The sequence below is a fragment of the Nansenia antarctica genome (genome assembly GCF_963989245.1).
Source record: "Nansenia antarctica genome assembly, chromosome: 4".
In the NCBI taxonomy this organism is placed as follows: domain Eukaryota; kingdom Metazoa; phylum Chordata; class Actinopteri; order Argentiniformes; family Microstomatidae; genus Nansenia; species Nansenia antarctica.
This window is the reverse complement of record NC_137689.1, coordinates 17,457,444-17,482,979: the sequence shown is the minus strand read 5'-3', so window position 1 is coordinate 17,482,979 and position 25,536 is coordinate 17,457,444. Positions and strand designations below refer to the sequence as shown.

At 45.9% G+C, this 25,536-nt stretch overlaps 1 protein-coding gene across 1 annotated transcript; it reads right to left on the bottom strand.

Annotated features, from left to right (window-relative positions):
* Positions 1-5,946: 5,946 nt before the first annotated feature.
* Positions 5,947-25,305, bottom strand: pof1b (POF1B actin binding protein; the record flags this gene model as incomplete). Its single annotated transcript, XM_080529132.1, has 12 exons — positions 5,947-5,967; positions 7,348-7,462; positions 7,677-7,747; positions 9,666-9,794; positions 10,130-10,255; positions 10,823-10,975; positions 11,232-11,345; positions 11,553-11,645; positions 11,942-12,019; positions 12,348-12,381; positions 13,219-13,457; positions 25,075-25,305. 12 exons carry the CDS (start codon positions 25,303-25,305, stop codon positions 5,947-5,949), a joined length of 1,404 nt encoding a protein of 467 aa, XP_080385258.1.
* Between the last annotated feature and the right edge of the window lie 231 nt (positions 25,306-25,536).

Sequence of the window (25,536 nt, the reverse complement as noted above, 5' to 3'; positions counted from 1 at the left end):
TTGACTTTAGTTAGTGAAGTCTTTAGTGAAGTCTTTATTGTACAGACCAGGAGTGGACATCCAGTGCCTCTAAGCAGAGTAGTCTATAGTGACCTCAGATGGGGGAAAGAGGAGCTGAGTCACTCTAGTCCACAGTAGAGCACAGAGATAGAGAGAGAGAGAGAGAGAGAGAGAGAGAGAGAGAGAGAGAGAGAGAGAGAGAGAGAGAGAGAGAAAGAGAGAGAGAGAGAGCGTGAGAGAGAAAGAGAGAGAGAGAGCGAGAGAGAGAAAGAGAAAGAGAGAGAGAGAGAGGAGAGTTACATGACAGGGCAGCTGTCAAACAAGTGGTATTCTGCTGGGTCAAAGGTCAAAAAGACAGACACCAAGGGTGATTGGGGTGCAGGGGGGGGGCATGGCACCGATATATAGGACAAAATGGGTTAGGGCCGGGGCAGGGAGAGGGGTCAGGTAAAGAGAGAGAGAGAGAGAGACAGAGAGAGAGAGAGAGAGAGAGAGAGAGAGAGAGAGAGACAGAGAGAGAGAGAGAGAGAGAGAGAGAGAGAGGAGGTATGGAGGGGGTAAAGGGTGAAGAGGAGAGGGTGTGTGGTATGGCATTCAAAGTAGATATGTGCCCCTCTCGACCTGACAGGGTCTCAGACTCAGCAGGGGGGCTTCTGAGGGGGGGAGGGGGGGGGGGGGAGGGGGCACCACTGACCCATAGCAGGGGTCCTGGTTATAGGGGTAAGAGGGGTGGATAGGGGCCAGAGAGGGAGCTGCCACTCACACATTCCCCGGGCAGTGTGTGTATGTGTGTGTGTGTGTGTGTGTGTGTGTGTGTGTGTGTGTGTGTGTGTGTGTGTGCGCGTGTGTGTGTGTGTGTGTGTGTGTGTGTGTGTGTGTGTGTGTGTGTGTGTGTGTGTGTGTGTGTGTGTAAGCATGAGAGAGAAAGAGAGCAGACACTGTGCAACTGTAGAATCAAAATGGAAAATAAATATATTATTTGGAAATACATCATTCCTAGGCCTACAGGTGCAAACACTCACAAATGCACATGAGCAAACCCTCCCTCTTTGACCCTCTCTCTCTCCATCCATCATACACACACACACACACACACACACACACACACACACACACACACACACACACACTCTGTAAACCCAATATCCTCTCTGGCCCCAGGGGCTTACAGTGCAAAGGCAGTGCAGGCAGGAAGAGAGAGACTGCATTATCCACATCAAAGCCCTGAATTATCAGCCATAATCAATGCTTCCCCATTACCCCGGCTCTCGCTGCCTCCCCCATCCAGCCCACACTGCCTCCCCCCTGCAGCCCACGCTGCCTCCCCCCTGCCTCACCCATCTAGCCCACATTGCCTCACCCATCTAGCCCACACTGTCCCCCATCTAGCCCACACTGCCTCCCCCCTGCCTCCCCCATCTAGCCCACACTGCCTCCCCCCTGCCTCCCCCATCTAGCCCACACTGCCTCCCCCCTGCCTCACCCATCTAGCCCACACTGCCTCCCCCTGCCTCACCCATCCAGCCCACATTGCCTCCCACTGCCTCCCCCATCTAGCCCACACTGCCTCCCCCCTGCCTCCCCCATCTAGCCCACACTGCCTCCCCCATCTAGCCCACACTGCCTCCCACTGCCTCATTCATCGTCCACACTGGCTCCCCCATCTAGCCCACACTGCTTCCCTCTGCCTCCCCCATCTAGCCCACACTGCCTCCCTCTGCCTCCCCCATCTAGCCCACACTGCCTCCCTCTGCCTCCCCCATCTAGCCCACACTGCCTCCCTCTGCCTCCCCCATCTAGCCCACACTGCCTCCCTCTGCCTCCCCCATCTAGCCCACACTGCCTCCCTCTGCCTCCCCCATCTAGCCCACACTGCTTCCCCCTGCCTCCCCCATCTAGCCCACACTGCCTCCCCCATCTAGCCCACACTGCCTCCCACTGCCTCATTCATCGTCCACACTGGCTCCCTCTGCCTCCCCCATCTAGCCCACACTGCTTCCCTCTGCCTCCCCCATCTAGCCCACACTGCCTCCCTCTGCCTCCCCCATCTAGCCCACACTGCCTCCCCCATCTAGCCCACACTGCCTCCCCCTGCCTCACCCATCCAGCCCACATTGCCTCCCCCATCTAGCCCACACTGCCTCCCCCATCTAGCCCACACTGCTTCCCTCTGCCTCCCCCATCTAGCCCACACTGCCTCCCTCTGCCTCCCCCATCTAGCCCACACTGCCTCCCTCTGCCTCCCCCATCTAGCCCACACTGCCTCTCCCATCCAGCCCACATTGCCTCCCACTGCCTCATTCATCTAGCCCACACTGCTTCCCTCTGCCTCCCCCATCTAGCCCACACTGCCTCCCTCTGCCTCACCCATCTAGCCCACACTGCCTCCCTCTGCCTCACCCATCTAGCCCACACTGCCTCTCCCCTGCCTCACCCATCCAGCCCACATTGCCCCCCCCCCCCCATATCCCCCTGCCTCCCCATCTAGTGTGTGTATGTGTGTGTGTGTGTGTGTGTGTGTGTGTGTGTGTGTGAGTTTGTGTTTTTGCATGGACTCAAACAGACTCAAACTTGCTGTGCAGAACCTCTGGCACTGACGACTAAACATCAGCAGCCTTTAGAAGACATACGTAGAATTCCAACCCCATTCTGCAGAAGCACAAGAGTATCTACAAGACCAACAACACTTCCCATCACTAATTCATGAAGCATGCAGAAAATTGGCCATGTAATCAATTCAGTCAAGAAAAATGTGTCACAAAATAATTTCACAAAACATCTGTTTGATTAAGCATTTCACACATGCTAATATCAATAACAATTGCTGTTTACTATTAATAGTAGGTTAATGAGATCATCTACAACAATGACAACAACAACAACGACCACAACAACAACAACAACAACAACCTCTAATGCTATCACTACTTATACTACCGACAACTACCACTGCCATTGGCCTTCTATTAGTGTTGAGACTGCTACTACTGTACGACCATGTCTCCTACTACAACTGTTATTACCGCTACCGAGCAGAGATAGATAGTGTTACTAATGGCAGGCCAGGCCATGTGTGCATCGTCAGACAGATCAGTGAATGGACTCAAAATGGTTGACAGCCAAGCCCTACAGAGCTATCATGACCTCATTCACTCAGAGCAGAGGCTGCTCCCTATCACTCCCCTGACACCAGGGCAAGCCTGTGTGTCGCTGGCCCCCTCTGCTGGCAGGAGATGGTATAGTAGTAGTACCAGTAACAGTACCAGGAGGGCCGGGGGAGGTGACCCTGACCGACTGAGGGCACAAGTTAGATATAGAGTTTCTGGAGGGAAAAAAAAGAAAACCGACCACTATGCTGCCACCAAACGTTCCATAGCAATAACATTGTCATATGCCAGCCAATTCATATGCCAACACGCCACCTAACTCTGATGTGAAGCTTTGTGAGGGAACCCTGGCCTCAGATAACGAGACACCATAAAAATGTAAACAGAGACCGCAGATACTCATCTTAGTATAAACAAAATTCATCTTGAATAAACACAACAAAAACATATTGCATCATACAATAACAACATACGCATGGATGAGAATGAGAATGAAAGGAAAGGCTCATGTAGACAATAAACATTTTATTTAGACAGCGAGTGTAACAACAAACAATCCCACCAGAATAGATGAACAAACAAACGGTTGGATACAGGTACGAGGCCCTTCACTAAGGTCCCCAGGAAGACTAGCTTATAATGTCATGGCATTAACTAATGGGGATCCTAATAAACAAACAAACTAGGTGATTCTGACATAGGAAGGAGAAAGGAATGCAGCCAGCGGTACCTCAAAGAAGAAACAGGAACAGTCACATGACAATACAATTACATGAACATCACACATCTACCAATAGTGTAGAACTAACATTAGAGCTTATTTACTTCTCTAACAAGGTGATGAACAAAGCCTTAACACAGTGCAGCCTTAAAACTAACATGACAAGCACACGACACAGTGTGTAACACATTGTTGTCTCTCAGCGCCATCTGTTGGTGAACATCCGCCGAGTGTCGGATTGATTTTGTCAAGAGCTCGTCACAACAAGGACTCCGTGGCAACAGTGGCGGCTGGTTCCAATCAATGACCTTATTTAATCAGACGGATATTTTCAACTGAGCAGGTAAACTCCCTGGCCAATCAGTGACATTCATTGGATATGTATTGTACCAGCAAACACAGCAGCCCTCAAAGAGTCGTGACACCTCTTTCCTATTGTGTTTTTTCTTTGTGTGCTGTTAAGATTCATGGTGTGACAGAAAACCGCACCTCAAAATAGTACTTGCATGCAGCAACCTATGATTTAATCGGTTTCACTATGACATGCTGTATTCTAACACCAACCCAACATTCACACTTCAGTGGCTGAAAAGAGAAAAACAAACACAACCAAAAAGACACATGTTGACATTTGAATTGTGCTTTGTATATAGTTTAGACATTCCTTTCCAGTAGTGTGTGCAGGGTCGATGTTAACTTGGATGAACACTGAGATGAACACTGCACTCGCTGACTAGGCCCAACTCCAAGGTCCCAAAAAATAAAGTCTCTATTTCTATATAAGACAAATCCATAATAAACAAAACGACATGCATAAGGTCACTTAGTGTTACTTAAACATTCATGAATTTGAAGAGTAGAGGACAGACATGTTTTTATTTATTATTGGATATCGACAGTGAAGAGAGACAGCAAAGTACGGTGGACAGGTATCAGGAGGGCATGGGCCGGATTTGACCCCATGCCGACGTGGCCATATGTGTGCACTGTAGGCCATGGTGCTAGACCACGGGACCACCCCAGGCCACGAAGATCACTATCTCAATAGAGAATCTTCATTAAAGAGGCCTTATAGTCTACGATTAGGCTTCATCTGTATCTAGGAAACCAGCCCTGCAATCTATTTCATATCATGATGTTTGGTTTATACAGGCTACAAGCCACTAAGCATCTTATTGGTTGCTGTCTTAGGACAAAGAAGAAGGCCTGTCCTAAGACTGCAGCAACTCACTAGAATGTTTCTACAAACATTGTGCTTTTAAAACGTGCATTGCACATTGAGTCGCATCTTGTGAGAAATGCCTATACAAATAAAACTTGATTTGATTTTGATTTGAAAACCATCTTCCACCATCTTAAACTGCATACAACCAAGGCCCAATCACTTTCCAATCACTTACCTATTCCATACACCTACTTAACCCCCTAATCCCCATTTCTTAACCCCAATATCACCATGCATTCCATTAAATAATCCCTCATTCAAAACATATAATGTAAGCAAAATAATAAGAAAACAGCAACACATACCCATGCACCTCTTATTAACATAAACAGATTTTAAAAAAATACCTTAAAACAGAATGCATCCAAAAGATCACACAATTAACAGCTACCATTACCAAAAAATAAATGCAAAACATGACAGAGGCAGCCTTTTTAAACGTCTGCCAAAGCGTATTGCTACTCAACATAACTAAAGCAACATTTCAAAAACGTTTTATTTACATGCATATTAGTAACCATAGTAACTGCCCTACCACTTACGGTATAGGAAGGGTGAAGGGTCCCCAAGGCTAGCAGGGCTGTGGTGGTCCATGGAGCACAGCGTAACCACCACCCTCTCTCAATCAACGTATGTTTAGTCATATTTGGGTCATTAATGATCTGTGTGTCTAGTTCTCACCTCACACACAAACAGCAATGCCTCCATACAAACCCCATCTGGCCCAAATCACTCATTCCAAATTTAGGGGTTTTGAACCACCACCAACCCAGGAGCCCTGTGGACAAGGGAGGGGGAGAGGGCAGCATGCCAAGGGAGGGGAGGGGGGGAGGGGGGGAAGAGACGCCTGGTTCTTCTTCTTGTTCATTCCTGTCAGAGAGAAGCAGTTTTCTTTAAGAGGATGTAAAGATTTCCTGTTCAGGGTAAACACAACACGGGTACAGGCGTTACAGCGTGAAACACTGAAGCATCAGCTTTATAAGAAAGAAAGAAAAACAGTTCTCTGTGAAAGAGGTACCAAGCACTTTACGTTAGTGGATAAAAAAAAGCTAATATTAGTTTTCTCACTGTTTCCAAAAGCTTGATCTCTAACCCTCTCAGTGACAGTGTTGTTTCGGTTAGTCTAGGGACCACTCGAAGCCTTGCCTTTAGCTGTGCTGAGAGACGTGGGATCTAGCAGTAGATGTCCTATTTTAGCGCTCAGTGTAAAAGACTGTACTGCTGGCCCCATGAAGCCATTCCAAACTCACTATCCATCGCATGACTCACAAACAAGGATGCCAACGACTTACATCTGCGCTGAAAAAATCCGCTATGCTAACGTGAAATTTAGTAGAGTCGCGAGAGAACGTCCATTAATTTCAGTAACAGACAACGGCAGAATTTAGCGAGTCCCCTCTACGCCATCAGACGTCTGGCTCTCTCCAGGACCACGGAGAGACATCCATCACCATAACCTTCTCAGCAACCCGGCTCCCGACACAGCAGCACAAATCTACTGTACATCTACTGTAGCTTGGCTATGCAGTGATGACCCAGGGAGAACCCAGCCTTCCAACCCATATCCCTGGCCTAACCCTCTCACTGACCACATCACAACCCCCCAACCCACTCATCACCACCACAACCCTGTCATCACCAACACAACCCTCTCATCACCACCACAACCCTCTCATCACCACCACAACCCTTTCATTCACCACCACAACACTCTCATCACCACCACAACGCTCTCATCACCACCACAACCCTTTCACTCCTCACCACAATGCCCTCATCACCACCACAACCCTCTCATCGCCATCACAACCCACTCATTCACCTCCACAACGCTCTCAGTAACCCCTATAGCATACTCTCTAGCACATTGCTTGGTAGTGAGCAGAGTAAATGCCAGAGGTTACTCCATTGGGCAATGTGAGACTACCTTCGCAGCCCCCCGGCTCCCTACAGTACAGTCCAGACTGTCGCAGACCCTGTTTTTGCTGGGTTCGGGTCAGGTTCCGATCATTGCTTTATCTGCATGATATGGGGTCGAGCGGGCCTCGGGCCAAGTCAATGAGACTGCGGACCCGGACTATGGACCTGCACATTACTACTTCCGATGTGGCTATGCTGTTACGGTCAGTATGGCTCTTTCTCGCAAATTTCACCCACTCACGCAAACCCTAACCTCGCCCCTGCACTCAGCTGTGACTCTCATCCTAATGACTCATCTGCTAATCGATCTGCAGGTGTTGTTGTCCTTTCTAACGAGGCCACCTAGTGACTCCTGCCTCCCTGCTGCCTCTGACCTGTTTGGTTATGTGCCCCGACCTCTCGATTACGATGGTCTTGTCCTCCTTCACAGGCGACGTGGACAGGTAGTCATCGCTGAGTAGGCCCAGGAGCGGGTACTGGTTCCTGTACCTACACAAGCGGAGAGATCATATCCACGTTATCTTCTGTCTCTGATCTGACTGATCAGCCATGATTGGTTGTCAAAAGTGAAGCTGGTTAACAAACCGTAACCTATTCAACCCACTGTGGAAGGGAACACCTAAGGAACACACACACAAACACACACACACACACAAACGTAATGGCAGTTGTGTAGTGTCATGCGTCATGTGAGAGAGCTGACCTCTTGGTGATGATGGTCTTGGTGACGCTCTTGGAGTTCTCGGTCTTTTCGTTCTGCAGTCGTCTGATTTCCTGTGGGGTTCAGAGAGGAGTACACTGTCAGAGAGGAGTACACTGTCAGAGAGAGTACACTGTCAGAGAGTACACTGTCAGAGAGTACACTGTCAGAGAGGAGTACACTGTCAGAGAGAGTACACTGTCAGAGAGGAGTACACTGTCAGAGAGTACACTGTCAGAGAGTACACTGTCAGAGAGGAGTACACTGTCAGAAAGTACACTGTCAGAGAGGAGTACACTGTCAGAGAGGAGTACACTGTCAGAGAGTACACTGTCAGAGAGAGTACACTGTCAGAGAGGAGTACACTGTCAGAGAGAGTACACTGTCAGAGAGGAGTACACTGTCAGAGAGAGTACACTGTCAGAGAGAGTACACTGTCAGAGAGGAGTACACTGTCAGAGAGGAGTACACTGTCAGAGAGGAGTACACTGTCAGAGAGGAGTACACTGTCAGAGAGGAGTACACTGTCAGAGAGAGTACACTGTCAGAGAGTACACTGTCAGAGAGGAGTACACTGTCAGAGAGGAGTACACTGTCAGAGAGGAGTACACTGTCAGAGAGGAGTACACTGTCAGAGAGGAGTACACTGTCAGAGAGGAGTACACTGTCAGAGAGGAGTACACTGTCAGAGAGAGTACACTGTCAGAGAGGAGTACACTGTCAGAGAGGAGTACACTGTCAGAGAGGAGTACACTGTCAGAGAGGAGTACACTGTCAGAGAGTACACTGTCAGAGAGGAGTACACTGTCAGAGAGGAGTACACTGTCAGAGAGGAGTACACTGTCAGAGAGGAGTACACTGTCAGAGAGGAGTACACTGTCAGAGAGTACACTGTCAGAGAGAGTACACTGTCAGAGAGGAGTACACTGTCAGAGAGGAGTACACTGTCAGAGAGGAGTACACTGTCAGAGAGGAGTACACTGTCAGAGAGTACACTGTCAGAGAGGAGTACACTGTCAGAGAGTACACTGTCAGAGAGTAAACTGTCAGAGAGAGTACACTGTCAGAGAGGAGTACACTGTCAGAGAGGAGTACACTGTCAGAGAGAGTACACTGTCAGAGAGTACACTGTCAGAGAGGAGTACACTGTCAGAGAGGAGTACACTGTCAGAGAGGAGTACACTGTCAGAGAGTACACTGTCAGAGAGAGTACACTGTCAGAAAGTACACTGTCAGAGAGAGTACACTGTCAGAGAGGAGTACACTGTCAGAGAGGAGTACACTGTCAGAGGTACAGTCAATTAGAGAGGAGGGGCCGGTGCTGTCACACGGGTGTTAAGATTAGTAGCAGTGAGTGTTAGGACAAACAAATTCCTGAGGTGAAAGGAGCTGTGTGTGTGTCCGTGTGTGTGTGTGTGTGTGTGTGTGTGTGTGTGTGTGTGTGTGATCCCACAGAGACCATTAAGGAAACCACTCTCACAGAGAATGCAGTTGGACTCGTCTGACGACAAAAACTTGAAATAGACCCTGGAAACGGTAGGAGAACTGTCTGTGGGAAAGGTTATCTCTACCATTTTCTCTAATTCAAACCGGTTGGTTTGGTTTTCATCTCTGAGCTGAGGATCAGTTGTGGGAAATTCTTTGCTTTCATGGTTTGCCTAAAGGCAAACTTCGCGGCAACATATTCACACCTCAAAAGAAGTCTAAATGTATCTCAATTCCATTCCATTCCATGTCATCATGTTAGGGTTCGATTCAGCTAAATGTTTTCAGTGAGATCTGCGGACCTAATTCCCAAATGAAAGGAAGATATTGGCACTGCATAATTAGATGGACTCAAAGTGAAATATCCCCACATTTTGAAGGTATGAAAATACCCTCAAATAAACTTTTCAGAAAACCTTTTCTTCAGAAAGGTTTGGGTTGTCTTGGTCATGTGACCCCCGTGTGACTTCTGTACGACCCCTGTGTGACCCCTGTGTGCCCTCTGACCTCTTCCTGGCGCGTGATGATGATCTGCCGCTGCTCCAGGGTCGTCAGCATCTCTGAGATGCGCAGCTGGAGGCTCTTGTCTCCTGACTGCACCGAGGTGTACTCTGTCTGCATCCTCGACATCTGGGACTGAGGGAGGGAGGAGACAGAGAGAGAGACACAGACACACACACACGCACACATACACACACACACAACACTACTGTTAAAGTACTGCAGTAGTAATATTATTACTGCAAAACACCACTCTACGACTACAGCTACTGCAATGACTACTAGATCAACCTGAGATGAGGAGGCAGGCAGACCGATACTTAACCCTCCCCCTCACCCTACCTGTTATTACACCTGTGGCTACTACTGCTGGTTCCCCATCCTAGGTCCAAACTCTATATCCATCCCTCTATCCCTCCATCCTCCTGTAACCTCCTCCACCTCTCCTTCCCTCCGTCCCTCCTTCTCACCCTCAGGCTCTGGAGTTCCTTGTCCTTCTCCAGGCGGAGGACGCTGAGCTGCTCGTTGTAGGTGCGAGACAGCTCCTCTGTCTTCACATGGAGGGTGCTGCTGCTGCTGCTGCTCTGGCCCGCCAGCTGGACACACAGACAGACAGACAGACACAGACAGACACAAACATACACAGACAGACAGACAGACACAAACAGACACAGACAGACAGACAGACAGACAGACAGACACAGACAGACACAAACAGACACAGACAGACAGACACAGACAGACAGACAGACACAAACAGACACAGACAGACAGACACAGACAGACAGACAGAGACAGACAGACAGTCAGACACAGATAGACAGACAGTCAGACACAGACAGACAGACAGACACAGACAGACAGACAGACACAGACAGAGACAGACAGACACAAACAGACACAGACAGACAGACACAAACAGACACAGACAGACAGACACAGACAGACAGAGACAGACAGACACAGACAGACCGACAGACAGACACAGACAGACAGACAGACAGACAGAGCGAAAAGGAGACAGACAGAGTGAAAGGGAGACAGTCAGACAGACACTCAGTTACTCATTAGCATCACTGGTCCACACTCAAAAGAGAGGGAAGTGTTCTAGACATGGGGGGGGGGGGGGGGGGGGAGCAGAGGTGAGTTTGGTGGTAGCCTGCCTTCTGTCTCAGCATCTCGTTCTCCTTCTCCAGGGCTCGACTGCTGCCCTCCAGCTCCTTCATGCGGTAGTCCCGTCCCGAGTCTGTGGTACGGCTGCTCACGAGCTGGGTCTCCAGGGTCCTCTGGGACGAGCTGCTCTGCTTAAGAGACGTCTAGGGAGGGAGGGGTGGATGGAGGGAGACACGTTACACACACACACACACACACACACACACACACACACAGGTGTGTACAAACAAACAGGGATCTCCTTTCAGAGATTGATGGACACTGTGCCATTCATACTGTACTGGGTTGACACACACACACACACACACACACACACATACACATACACATACACACACACATACACATACACATACACACAGTCACGCACACACACACACTTATGATGGAGCCCCCTACCTGTAGCTGGCGGTTGTTCTCCCTCACGCCCTCTAGGAGGCGATCATACTGCTGGGCCTGGTCGGTCTTGAAGCTCAGGTCTCTCTCCAGGGACTCCTTGTCACTCTCCAGACGCTAGGAGAGTAGAGAGAGAGAGAGAGAGAGAGAGAGAGAGAGAGAGAGAGAGAGAGAGAGAGAGAGAGAGAGAGAGAGAGAGGAAGAGCAGCATTGAACTGACTCTGCTGTCAGTAAGTATCTCGATTTCGCAACAGTTCAATTGAAAGACTTCAACTAGAAAAAGACTCTTCTCGAAGCTTCACAGCATTTAAAATGTTTGCTGACCTTCAGGTCTTCTGCCATGTGGATCAGCTCCTCCCTCAGACTACTGAAGGTGGTCAGGAGCAGACGCATGCTCTTATCCGCAGTCAGACGGGTCTGAGACAGAGAGAGAGAGAGAGAGAGACAGAGAGAGAGAGAGAGAGGGAGAGAGAGAGGAGAAAGGTTTGCATTATAGGAAAGCGTGAGAAAATGAGAGTGACAGAGGAAGAGAGAGAAAGAAAGAGAGAGAGAGAGAGTGAGAAGAAGTGACAGAACAACAGACAAGTTAGAAGTAATTACACAGCTCTGGGCACCGTCAAACACGGTGGCTGTAGGAACACGCAGTAGGAACACGCAGTAGGAACACGCAATAGGAACACGCAGTAGGAACACACAGTAGGAACATGTCTTACCTGCAGCAGGTAGCGGATCTGCTGCTTGGTCAGCTCTGACGCACCTTTGGGAATCAGAGCCTCTACGTCCTGCTCCACCTGGAGAAACACACAGACACACACACAGACACAGACACACACACATACACAAACAGACACACAGACACACACACACACACACACACACAGACACACACGCGCGCAAACGCAGACACACAAACATTTAACGTTTTTTCCCTGTTCCTAGTGGTTGTTACGAAAATATAAAGTGACCACACAACATTGTGAACAATCACTATTGCTCTTTAAACAGGGGTCCTGAGCACTCTACCATAAATGCGTAGTCTGGGACAAGATTTGCTGTATCACTAAGGCATCAGTGTCATGTCATGTAAGCTGCCAGTGCCCAACCTCCCAACCTCCCTACCTTGTAATCGTTGCTGGGGTCCATGAGGTGTTTCCTGGTAGGGGAATGGAAAAGTAAACACTTGAGGACATGACAGGACAGGAGGTGTGTGTGTTCACACACTAAGTCAAATGAGACTGCCGTCACTCAACGAGACATAAATCATCAGCCTGCTCCTGTCTGAGCGGGTTCACAGTCGGACGAGCAGAGGTGTGTTTGCTCTGTGAATCATAAACCTCCACGGTCTAACACTCTAGAGAGAGGGGAGGGACAGGCCAAGTCTGAGGGCATTAACGTCTGTTGGTCGACTCATCATAGGGCGTTCGAGGTGTATTCGAAAAAGGATATATGACTCTTAAGTGTAAATCCACTTTGTGGTTCAATAATATACCTACATCTTTAATCTAAAGTAGAACTGATTGAATGCTATGTACTGGTTAAAAATGTAATGTGAAAAATATATAATCAAATCAAAGATGATGTACCTGGCTATGTACCTTTTATGGGCTCATCTCATCTAGCAAGTACTCTATCACATTGCCTCAAACCTCTACAGACCTAATGGCCTTGTCTGGCAAGCTGAGTCAGAGTAGGGGCCCTGTCAGCCACAGCAACACTTCAAGTTCAAGTTCAAGTTCAAACTTGTATCGTCCAATCAGCTTGAAAATGACAGTTTGCCTTTGGCTCAAATACCGGAAGGCCAAATGGAAAAGACCAAAATAGTGCACACGCTTTACAAATATGCATTGTGATATATTAGAAATGTAAACGAGAATATGTTCTCAGTCAACTTACATGGTCAAATAAGGGATACATATCTCAAATAAGGGATACTTTTCTATCAAAAGATAAATCAATAAGTGAGACACATTGTCGTAAATGTTCAACCCACCGTCCGCGGATCTTGGCCACGTGTTCAGAGATGCAGGTGTGGATGTCACAGTTCTTCCTGTAGACCTCGGCCAGTAGCTCTCCAAAGAACCGCGTGTCCATCTTGGCCATGGGCGCCTCCACCACCTCGCTACTTCTATCCACATAACACACTTTCTCTATCACCCTCTCAATCACCCTCTCCCTCACGTTGATGATCTCCTCCTCTACCTCCTCCACCTCTTCCACCTCTTCCACCACCTGAGGACAAAGAGAGCAGGGGAGGTTAAAAGACAAACATCATCTGTCGAAATGAAAGACATGTCACTCTGTGGGACAGATAGCTAACAGAACACTTAAACAAACGCCAATCCATCACAATAGAGGGGAGTGACAGATTCATATCTTAGGATCTTTGTTTAACTCCGAGAGAGAGAGAGAGAGAGAGAGAGAGAGAGAGAGAGAGAGAGAGAGAGTGAGAGAAAGAGACAGAGAGCAAAGTCTCAAACACGACTACATGACTGCCGAGAGGTCAAAGGTTGACTCAACATAATGACTTACATTTCACAGAAAGAGGGGGACATCAAAATGCTGATGCTTTCTATGCACGAGTGAATGATGGCATATCCACAGTCATTTGAATTCTATGGACACACCTCTAGGGCTGGGCTGGCGCCAATATATCACAGTAATAAAATGTCACCATCTATCATGACTTACATACATAAATCTAATTAGTAATTACATTACAACACATACACATTTTTACAATACAATGCATACAACCATTCCTGGCCCCAGGTTACATCCATCATACAGTGGAATCATTGTTGGCTAAATGAATGATTGGGTAGCATGTCTGACATCATAACTTTACATTGACTGCTTTAGACCATTCAAAGGCTTGTGCATTGGTAGAGATCCCATCAACAGTTCTAGAACAGAGTCTCAATGCTTGTGACAGATCCATGACTCTCCACAGGTGAGGCAGGTTTCAGATGTGCTCCTGATCTGGCAGATATGGCTTCTACAAAGTCAACCACCAGGTAACCCAGGCCACCACCGTCGTAGTATGAACATGGCCACAATGACCGGCTTGTTACAGAGCAGAGGCAACACTTACGTAACACCAAGCCACTGTTGTGTGCTCTTCACACAGAAAGTTCCCTCACTCTACAAACACCTGTCACTCACGCATATTTGTTTGTCAAAGTGTGGAGGAGGGGGGAGTGCCTGAGGGTAACTCCTTGATAAGATCCCTGATAAGAATGGTCTGCTTCAAATATTCTTTGTTTATTTATTTATTTTAAATTGCTGGTAGTGATGACACTTGTTTATTTAATTTTTTTTAAACTGACAAAGTTCATTTATGTTGAAAAACAGGAAGCAAACATGTTCTGGTTCTAATCATATTATGACATGATCACATTATGTCAATCGTTCTAAGCTGCAAAGGCTATATAGACTACCTCATTCTTTTTTTTTATCAATAAAGCATTTAACAAAGCAGTGTTTTCACACTTTTTTCCCTAGTACGATTAGTCTGATTAATCGATAATTGCTTACCAAAACACCTGATAGTTGAGTCTGTCAGCCTACGAGTCTGACTACACTCTGGTAAAAAGTAAAAAAGATGGCACTTGTTCTTATCAAAGGTTTTACTGGTATATACCATATATATATGTATATACAGTATATATATATATATATGGTTGATTTACTTACTTAGACAAATGTAATTATTGTAAATTGCTTTGGATGAAAGCATCTGCTAAATGACTTAAATCTAACTGTAAACGCTAATAACAGTAAACAATGTACATGGAATGAGACATGAGACATTAGTATGGCCTAAACAAATTTAGACGACAGCTTTAAAAACAGTTTGCCAGCTCCACCCCTCTCATTGTCCTGACCTGCACTGGCAGTAGTGTAGCATAGATGACTCTCCTATAGATTACTTCAGCTGGCAGGACCACACCCAGGGATAGCTGCTGGTCCCGTCTTTGGGAGTGGAGAAAGACTCTGTCCGAGCTGTTCTCCATCTGTCTAATGGCTGACTGAAAATGCTCTGATTCCTACCACCCGCATTAGGCTCCTTGGTTTCCTTTATCCACTATCTGAAGCTCATCTCTCCTCAGATGACACAGCTCTCTAGCCCAGGGAGGCCTTTGTGTGGGAGAGAGGTACATTAGATGGTGCCCTTTGAGCCGACTCTGGCTCAGTTTCAACTTCCCCGGTTCAATCCACTGGATTGTGGGATCCTGTGATGGCTGGCTGTAAATGTGCTCAATATATGGCCCATCTGAGTTCCACTGCTCTGGGGATCAACTTTACCCTGAAACCTATGCCATTGTACACATCTTCAAAATGTTAAGTAAATGTCAAAGTAATGTCAAAGTAAAAGAGGGATTAACAAAAGAGTGTTAAAAATGTCCCTTGTTATGATCTCTTGGCTAGTGTACAAGTTTAGAAGAGATGGAATGTTTACGTCAGTTGCCTGTTCTGATCTAATGGGAGTTTCAGTCTGGTGTTACATTAGAGTGCCAGTAATGAGAGAGAGAGAGAGAGAGAGAGAGAGAGAGAGAGAGAGAGAGAGAGAGAGAGAGAGAGAGAAAGAGAAAGAAAAAGAGAGAGTGCCAATAGACTAAGCGAGAGCGAGAGAGCAATAGAGCGAGAGAGAGATAGAGAGATAGAGAGAGAGAGAGAGAGAGAGAGAGTTCCCTGTTTAATCTCTCCCCTCCTATTAAAGCTCCACAGCAGGTGTGGCAGAGAGAGAGCCGTCCAACCAGATTCCACACAGACTAGGGAGCTAATAGGAACCATGCATTTCAGCAGGTTAGCTACAAACGTGACAGTTGGTTGTCCTGGTGCTGCTTGGGTAATTGAACATGTTGACCGAGGACCACTTTGTTAAAAAAAGAAAAGAAAAAAGATTTTAAAAGTATTGTTCATCGTTGTTTTTCGTTGTTTTTTATAATGTTGCAGTGTTGTACGACGTATGGTTGTAAATTGTGTGTATGCAGGGCTCCCTTGTAAAACAGACCTTGGTCTGGTTAAATAAATAATAATAATAATAAATAATGGTTCAATAACAAAGTGTGGTTGGAAGACCAACAACATGGCACATTTACATTTACATTTTTGGCATTTAGCAGACGCCTTATTCCAAAGCGACTTACAATCAAAACATTTGAATACTAAGCAAGTGAATCATCAATCCATCAGTCGTAGCAGGAAGAGTAATCCAGCTCAGGCCCGGGGCCATTGATAGAAGGAAAAACCTTCTCCTATCACCGTATTCTAAACCTAGTGTTTTTTTTATTTTTATTATTCTTTTTATTTTTTTACACTGGAGAAACAGAGAAACAGTACAAGGGGGGGCAATATACGTTTTTTGAGCTTTGGCACAGCTCAAAGACCCCACCCGGAGCAGCTCCACTAGCTAAATAAACAAGAAACTAGATATCTGCCTTCTCAATTCTCCACCTCTCGCTCACAACCCTCCCGTGCCACCATAAGTGACCTCCGCCCGTTCAGCAGTGTCCCCCACCCTCGGTCCTGTCGTTTCAGTGTGGTCTGTGTTATGGGTGTAATCACCCAGGGTGTCCTTGAACAATGGGTGTCAACTGATATGGCAACATTTCTGTCATTCCTGCAGTGAAAGCGAGGTAGAGGCTGTGGTGACACACAGAAGACAGACAGACAGACATTCACTGGTCCTCGGCGCCGCCACTCAACCGGTTTAAAAACACACCTGAGGGCAGACGCAACAGGGTCTGTAAACACTTACTGCTGCCCTCTGAGTCAACCTTGAACTACTGTCTCTGTATCCGTCACTACTACAAGATGAACAGACCCATTTCTTCAGGCGACATCTTGACCCTCCTAAAGATCTCTTCACCCCCCACTACCCCTCTATACAGCTCCTCCACTGTGAAGAATAAAATCAAAGTATAGCCGCAAGCGGCAATTATTAAAGGATGCAAGGGTTAACCTCAAATTCGCTACACGTCCCTGTTATGGCACTGTCTCAAAGCACACTAGCTTTGAGATTGAATATCACCACAAGCGGCAATTAAGGGCTCAAGTGTTTTGCAGGTAGAAGGTGTTACGACTGTAGGAAAGCATGCGTTTATGTTTTAAGGTTAGGGGTTCAGGTTTTTTCTGTGATATGTTGTTATTTCTAAATCACTCACAACAATACAATTTGTAAGTCACTTTAATAAAGCGTAGGACATAAATTGAGATCTGGTTTCCTGTTTTTTTTTTTTTGTGTGTGAGCGGCCCAAATCCCTTCCCCTCTGTTAAAGACTGTACTGAACTAATATCAATATTCAATTGCTTTAATATCTTTTTGCACAGACAACAGTGCATTGTGCATTGTGCATTGTGTATTTGCTGTGACATGGCAATGTATCGCTCGTATTGACAAGTAGGCCTAGACCATTTGTCATATGTTTGTTCAGTTTGCAGCATTTCAACACCGTTTATTCGATTCAATAGCACGATTATATCAAATGTACGGTTCCCTTTTCCAGCTTGTCGGCACTGAACCGTAGTTGGGAGCTGGGAACTGGCCTTTGCACTCGGGACAACTCTGATTCACAGCCTTCCACTGTTATGCTGGACTTCCTACAAACAAGCTACACCACACCCACACAGGTGACCTACAAGGCCACCATCATTAAAGGGGAAGGCTGGGGCGGTAACAGTACATAAAACTGTCATGTCAGATTTGTCTGATACAATTCGAGCAACCGCATGACGCTGCTTCAAACATATGATTTCACGTTCACTACCTAGCTTCTTAACATGCTGCAATTAAGAACAATTGTGTCTGAGATTATGACACTGCTGACAAAAAAAAAACTAGTCATATTTAAACGTATACCCTGCTAGTCCGGTAAATGTTATGCTATGTTGGAGGAGTGCAGAAACTAACAATTGCCTCCTGACACAACCCATCTATGTTATGTACACTCACCGAACACTTTATTAGGTGAACACCTGGACTTTCTCATTGATGCAATTATCTAACCCGCCAATCGTGTGGCAGCAGCGCAATGCATGAAACCCTGCAGATACAGACCAGCTGCTTCAGATTCAGATTCAGATTCAGATAACGTTTATTGCCATTATGCTTGACACATATAGGAATTTGCTTTGGCATTACAGAAGGTGCATTTATGCTTTTTTCACATATATATGAACAAAACAAGTACAATACAAATGCAAAAACAGGCAAAAACAGGACAACACAGGACAGACAGTGCATGGATAGTGCTGTATATAAAGTGCAGTGCAGAGTTATTCAGGTAATGTTCACATCAATCAGAATGGGGAAGAAATACGACCTCAGTCATTTTGACCGTGGCATGATTGTTGGTGCCAGACGGGCTGGTTTGAGTATTTCTAAAACTGCGGAAACGCCTTATTATGAGAGAGGTCAACGGAGAATGGCCAGACTAGTTGGAGCTGACAGAAAGGCCATGGTAACTCAGATAACCACTGTACACTTGGTGGTGAGCAGAAAAGCATCTCAGAATGCACAATGTGTCGAACCTTGAGGTGGATGGGCTACAAGAGCAGAAGGCCATGTCGGGTTACACTTCTGTCAGTCAATTAGGCTGTAAACCAGCCTAACAAAGTGCTGGGTGAGTGTGTACACATGCAGTACTTTGCACGCACACAGTCAACAATTTGCATATTGCCTATGGTTCCTCAACATCATTACATAATGTGTTTGACATAGTTGAAATACCGTCCTACTAATCCCACACTGTTCTATGCAAATTGCACACTATTAGCCAGTCTGCCTACTTTGAAGGGTTGATGATGATACAGTCTGCTAAGCCTCACCCAATCATTATAGCAATTATTAACACACACACACACACACACACACACCCTTCCTTTTATTACACCTGGCCAGCTTTCCCTCTCATTGAGTCAGGGTTTACTGCATAGATAGTTGCCACACACACACAGCTTATTAAATGCATCATCTTGTGATGCACCTGGACACATTTTTTCAGCATGTGAAAAAAAACTTGAAACTTGATTATATATAATAACTGACTATATATATATATATATATAATTTCATTTGTTCCATGTTGCTTGAAAATTCTTTTGCAGCCGACTCACACTTATTTATGTCAGATTGCGCTGATAATGTTCCCCGCTTCTCTGCACATATGAACATATGCATTTTTACAAGTAGCGATGTTGTCATTTTTCTCTTCTTGTGTGACATGAAGCCACGCTTTGGACCGTTTCTTCCTCAGCCATGACTCCTTGGCTTCTTGGTTTCAGAGTTTCAAGTCATTTCAGGCTGCAGAGCCAGACTAATGTACAAGCTGCGCCATCCAGCGATCATTGTGGTCAGTACACAGCTTCACTGTAAAGAGTGGGGGGTCATTTGACATTGAGGGTGTGCTAAAAGTAGGTGAAACAGCGTCGCACTCCTAGTGTTAATCCACAGACACAAACGGCGTCAAACCAACATGGAACAAAATGTATCAGGGGGTAAACTCTGAGACAAGGATCCTCTTCAACCAATTATATCCAGTTATCCAATACGTGAAGTCAATACATCACCGCTTCACCTGTAAGTATGTCAGGTCCTCTAAGGGTGTATTTCCTCATCCACAAAGGCTCTCTGTGTCCTGTGTCCCCTATGTTGTAGGTCAGTGTGCAGGTCCGGGCACAGAACCTCTCTGTTACACTGTAATAGTAGAAGGAAGCTATTGTGACCCTGGCTGTGCAGAATGGAGCAGGGAAGTGTCAACTTTCTGCTCTCCAACAGGCTAAGAACGTGAGGGGGTGAAGGTAAACAATAACAAAACCCAGAGATGGTGGAAATAGAGGGAACATGAAAATGCTATGATGAAATCGGCATAGAAATACTAAGGCCCAATCCCAATTCACTCCTTGGCCCTCCTTTTTAGCCCTACCCCTCCGTTTTGTGCATTCACATGTAGGGTAGGGGTGTCCCAATTCTTGTTTTCATGTAGGGGTAGGGCCAAGTGATAGGGCTACATAGTGCCAAGTACAAGTGATAGGAATCATCAGCACGATAGTGGAATGAGGAAAACAAGCAGGAAGAGAAAACCACAAATGTAATTATTTTCTTTGTTAATAAAGAATAAAAAAATTATGATAACTATTATCTTCGTTATTTACGGTAATGTAATTTCAATGTATTATAGACCTCTTCTTTATAACAAACATAACAAAGAAATGGCTATTTATGCCTATGTTTATGCATATGCCTATGTGTCTAGCTGTGTGTCTAACGTTAGCTATCTAATGTTACATGTTTTAAGGCTGATTTGTGCATGATAGTCCCGCATTTTGACATATTACCATGTCGCATTTCCCCCCTTTGATGGCATATGACGCCCGAAATGTATCGCTCCTCTAATATCAGTGCAGACTGGTAGAGTCGGACCACAGACATTATTCGGTCATGAACTGGCCTGATAATGAATATGAATAGATAAAGATTTTCAACCACTACCCCTTGTGAATCTGTTCAGAGGGCTTGGCTCCAAAGCGAGTGGCACTCCAACGAGGGGTAGGGGTAAAAAACGGAAATGGGATTGGGCAATGGGCATAAGTGTACACACACGCACGCACACACACACACACGCACACACACACACACACACACACACACACACACATGCACGCAGGCCCATTCCTCTACACAGAATGTCTTTAAATCTTGAAGGTTGCGGGGGGCCCTCTTGTGAATCTGGATCTTCAGATGCTTCCACAAATGTTGGGAACAAATGTTCAAGTCAGGTGATTGACTGGGCCATTCCAACAAGTAGATTTTCTTTCTCTGAAACCAATTGCGAGTTTCCTTTGCTGTATGCTTTGGATTGTTTTCCTGCTGGAAGGTCCACCCACGTCTCATCCTCAGCATCCTGGTGGAAGGCAGCAGGTTCATCTCAAGAATCTCTCTGTAAATGGCTTCATTCATTGTTCCTTCAATGATATGAAGTGTGCCAGTACCACGAGAGGAGAAACAGCCCCAAACCATGATACTTCCACCTCCAAACTTCACTGTTGGTATAGTGCTTTTCGGGTGATGTGCAGTACCATTTCTCCTCCAAACATGGTGTGTTGTGTGACAGCCCAAAAGTTCAATGTTGGTGTCATCTGAACAGAGTACATGCTCCCAGTAGTTCACTGGCTTGCTTCAACATGTCTTTTTTTCAGTAGTGGAGTCTTGCGGGCTGAGCGTGCACAGAGGCCATGGCGGTGGAGTGCATTGCCTACTGTCCTTTCTGTCACAGTTGTACCTGCGGCCTCCAAGTCTTTCTGGAGCTCTTTCCTAGTGGTCCTTGGCTCTTTGGCTACTCTTCTAAGTATCCTTCTGACTCCCTATTTTTTTTTGTCTGGATTGTTTGAGTTAATACCAAAGTCTGGTGCAAATTTCACTTGAATAGGCTCATTGGAAATACATTTACTGGACAAAATGTTTCAATACTTATTTCCCCTAAATGTGCATAAGGATTCCTTCTCTTTGTAAACCAGACCGAATGTCTGAGTCAGAGAGCTATCTTCTAATTAGTGTTAACTCAGTCTTAAGGATGTTGACCTCACTTTATCATCAAGGCACAAGAATACACATAAAATGGCAAGCCCAGTCTTTCAAACACTCGTTATCACCACAGGCTGCTCAGTGGGCGTCTTGATAGGCATTTCAATCTGCCTGTATGTGACAACATAATGATGTAGCACCATTAGGAATCAACATCAACAAGTCACTACAAAGGCAGTGAGGCCTAACTCATTCCCTAGAAAAGTGATACATCAGCCTTCCCCAGGCCGACCGTCATCAAATCATCTTGAGTTCAAGCAAATGCCTCCAAATTCATTGGATGGCGCTTCATCATACAGTAAAACAATGACCCAAAACATACTGCTATAGCAACTAGGGTTTTTTTCAGGGCCAGAAAGTGGAAAGGTCTTGCATAATAAGGTGTCATTTCTGAATGGTGAAACCAATATGTAGACCTACACAAATGGCCTCCAATAAAATCTATATCACTGCATTGACACCTCTTTGGTTCGCATGTTGACAGACACCAATAGACTCCAAAGGACAACACAAAGCCTAAAGTCAATACTAGACATGAATCTAGTAAGCTCTAAGCGCTCACTCTACATACTTACATGCATACACAGGTAACACACCTATTCTCTACTTCCAGGAATCATCTCTCCTCCCATGTGATTACAACAATAATTACATGCACAACATCAACATTTTACCTGAGATTCACTCAGAAAAGCAAACAACTGAATTCCTGTTGACAGCCCTAAAGCCGCGCTGCATATGAACGGGCAGGAATGCAAGACTGAACACTCTGGGCCTGTCACAACAAAAACTGACATTACGACCTGAGACAATCGAAACAAAGGTAACATGCAAATGCCTCCTCAGTCTCACCCTCGGTGCTGAAAAGACAGCAATGGAGAAAAACATACATACATACAAATGAACAGACAGGAACACTTGTGTGTGTGTGTCTGGAACACATGTGTGCGTTCGTGAATTGTCGGGTGCTAATGTCTATTAGGTTTCTCTGACGCAGACTTTGTAGTGGCTTGAGTGTGTGTTTGAGTGACTGACATGTCCTTTAATCGTTGGTCTAAATAAGCTAATGACTATAATAATATATGCCATTTGGCTGACGCTTTTATCCAAATATACATTGCAGTGAGTGCATACGTTTTTCAGTATATATGGTCCCAGCAGGAATCGAACCATCAACTTAAGCGCTGTTAGCGCCATTCTCTACCAACTGAGCCTCAGAGGACCACATGAAAAAGGTATGCTGGTGAGCAGCAGTAAAGAGCAGTACAGGATGCTCCCAGCTAACTGACATCAAAGCTACAGGAGGTACCGTAATAACAACACAATTCAAAAAACTAATGTGTATCTCTGACAACAGATATCATTTTACCATGGCGGGCCAGATCAAAGACAGCTACCAACCACAGCAAAGGCTTCTGGGAAACGGGGTGACTCACCCTAGTTCCACCCAGTGTGATTACCGTTGAGCAAGACCAAGCACGATGTATGACACTTGTGAACAAAGTTCAGTTGTAATAATACCTCAGTAACAGTAAGTTCTAGGGTACACGCCAAGCTTCACCCAATGAGTGTCTCTGGGAACCTGATCAATCGTATGGAAGGGAACCTTTCCCAGCTCTGGCTGCCGTATTGTCATGTTAAAATCAGCGGGTAGACTTGTTCTGAGGATGTGAAACAGTAGTCTAGCTCACAGTTTGCACATAGACACACACCTGCTGGAGCAGCTCTGTACTTGACTCTGTTATTCATGCATACAGTCATCCAATCATTATAGTAATTGACCTGGTACCTAATTCCAGTTCAGGATCCATCATAACGCTGACCAATGCACCACTGGGTTCTACCTAAAACACAGGTGATGGGGAAACGGCTGTGAACTGGAATTAGGTACCAGGTCAATTACTATAATGATTGGATGACTGTATGCATGAATAACAGAGTCAAGTACAGAGCTGCTCCAGGAGGTGTGTGTCTGTGTGCACTCTGTAAGTAAGTACATGCTTGTGTGCGCCTGTAGCCTCTGCATTGTCCTCAGGTGTGCAAGTGCAATGAGTGTTGTACTTCTGCTTGACTTATCAGTGACTATAGGATCAGTAGTAAGACATTTTGTTGTGTGTGTGTGTGTGTGTGTGTGTGTGTGTGTGTGTGTGTGTGTGTGTGAACGCTCTCTCACCTCCTCTTCTTCTTCTTCTTCCTCCTCCACCTCCTCCTCCTCCTCCTCCTCAACGCTTGGCTCGGGGCTCTTGGGGGGGGTAGAGGTCTGGCTGAACACAGAAGGAGCTCTCCCATTGACATTCTGGGAGAAGAGGAAGCAAAGGAACAACATAGTTACACCTTACTTACACATACATTATATGTACAGTAACTGTAAAGGAGATCACACATTATCATTGAGGTGCCCTGCCCGAGGCTTGGGGGACGGTTGGAGCCAGGGGTTACACACACTTGTATATCTCTACAGGACTGGTTGAGTGATGAACTTCAAAGCAAAACAGCTGTACATTTTATGACAGAGGGAGATAGAACTGAATCAGGAATGAGTATGAATGTGTGTTATTTTGTGTGAAGGTGTGTCAGCTAGTTTAAACTTGACTAGGTGTGGTTCCATCAAAACATTGTCGTCTGTATGAACCAAGCCAGCATTCAGGAAGCAGTGCGTTATCCACCCATCATGACTACCATGTCAACCTGCCCTTCTCAGGTGCAATAGGTTCTCACCAAGACCATTGGTTGGATTGGTGTAAAAGATTTCTTCTTTACTACTAAATCACTTCTTTTGTAAGCACATTTGTGTCTTTCAGTTACAGTATCAATTGAGAGAAAATGTATAGACAATGCATAGTGGAGTAATGTAATGATAGTGTGGTTGTACATTACCATGGTTTCCCTTCTAACTCAACTCCATGCAATGGAGGTGGCATCTGTAAGCCTTGAGATCTCAAACTGAGATAAATTATTTTACTAAATGATATTTTTTACAGTAGGCTAATTATATACTTTATTCAAGTCAGTTGTACCCTATTCCATATCTTCACACGTGAGGGGGTGGTGGTTTTATCTGGCATAGTCTACATAGGTCACACTGACATGACCACCACAAGATTGTCATACATTCTTCTCCCAAGAATGTCTCCTTCAGCTATTAATTCAACACAGTAACGTTTTTTTTTATATACAGTACAATCATGATATATTTTCACACATAATGGTGTCAATAATACAATTCTAATTAATAAAAAATAAAAATGATAATCAGCTCACCTCAATAACGGAGTCTTCCAAGCTACTCACGCTGATCCGGGGCATCACGCTCTGGTAGTACATGGTCTGGGGCATCACTTGGGGAGCGCTGTTGACCAGCATGTAGGACTGCTGGATCTGCTGCTGGGGGGCATTATTGACCAGCATGTAGGACTGTTGTATCGCCTGCTGGGGGGCTGCATTGACCATCATGTACTGTTGCATCTGCTGCTGGACGGGGAGGTACCGCATCGTCTCATATCCATTTGGCGATGTCGTTAAACTCACAGTTCTGTACGAACCTTCCAGGAACTGGCCCGGTGAGACGGGAGATATTGGCGCTGACCCTATCGATGGCTCCGAGGAAACGCTGACGGTTCTGTATGACGTGTTGTGAGCGAACGGAATAGACATCTTGACAAAAAAAACTATCGATTCCCCACCCTCTCAGAAACTCGCAAACAAAAGATGACCAAATAAATC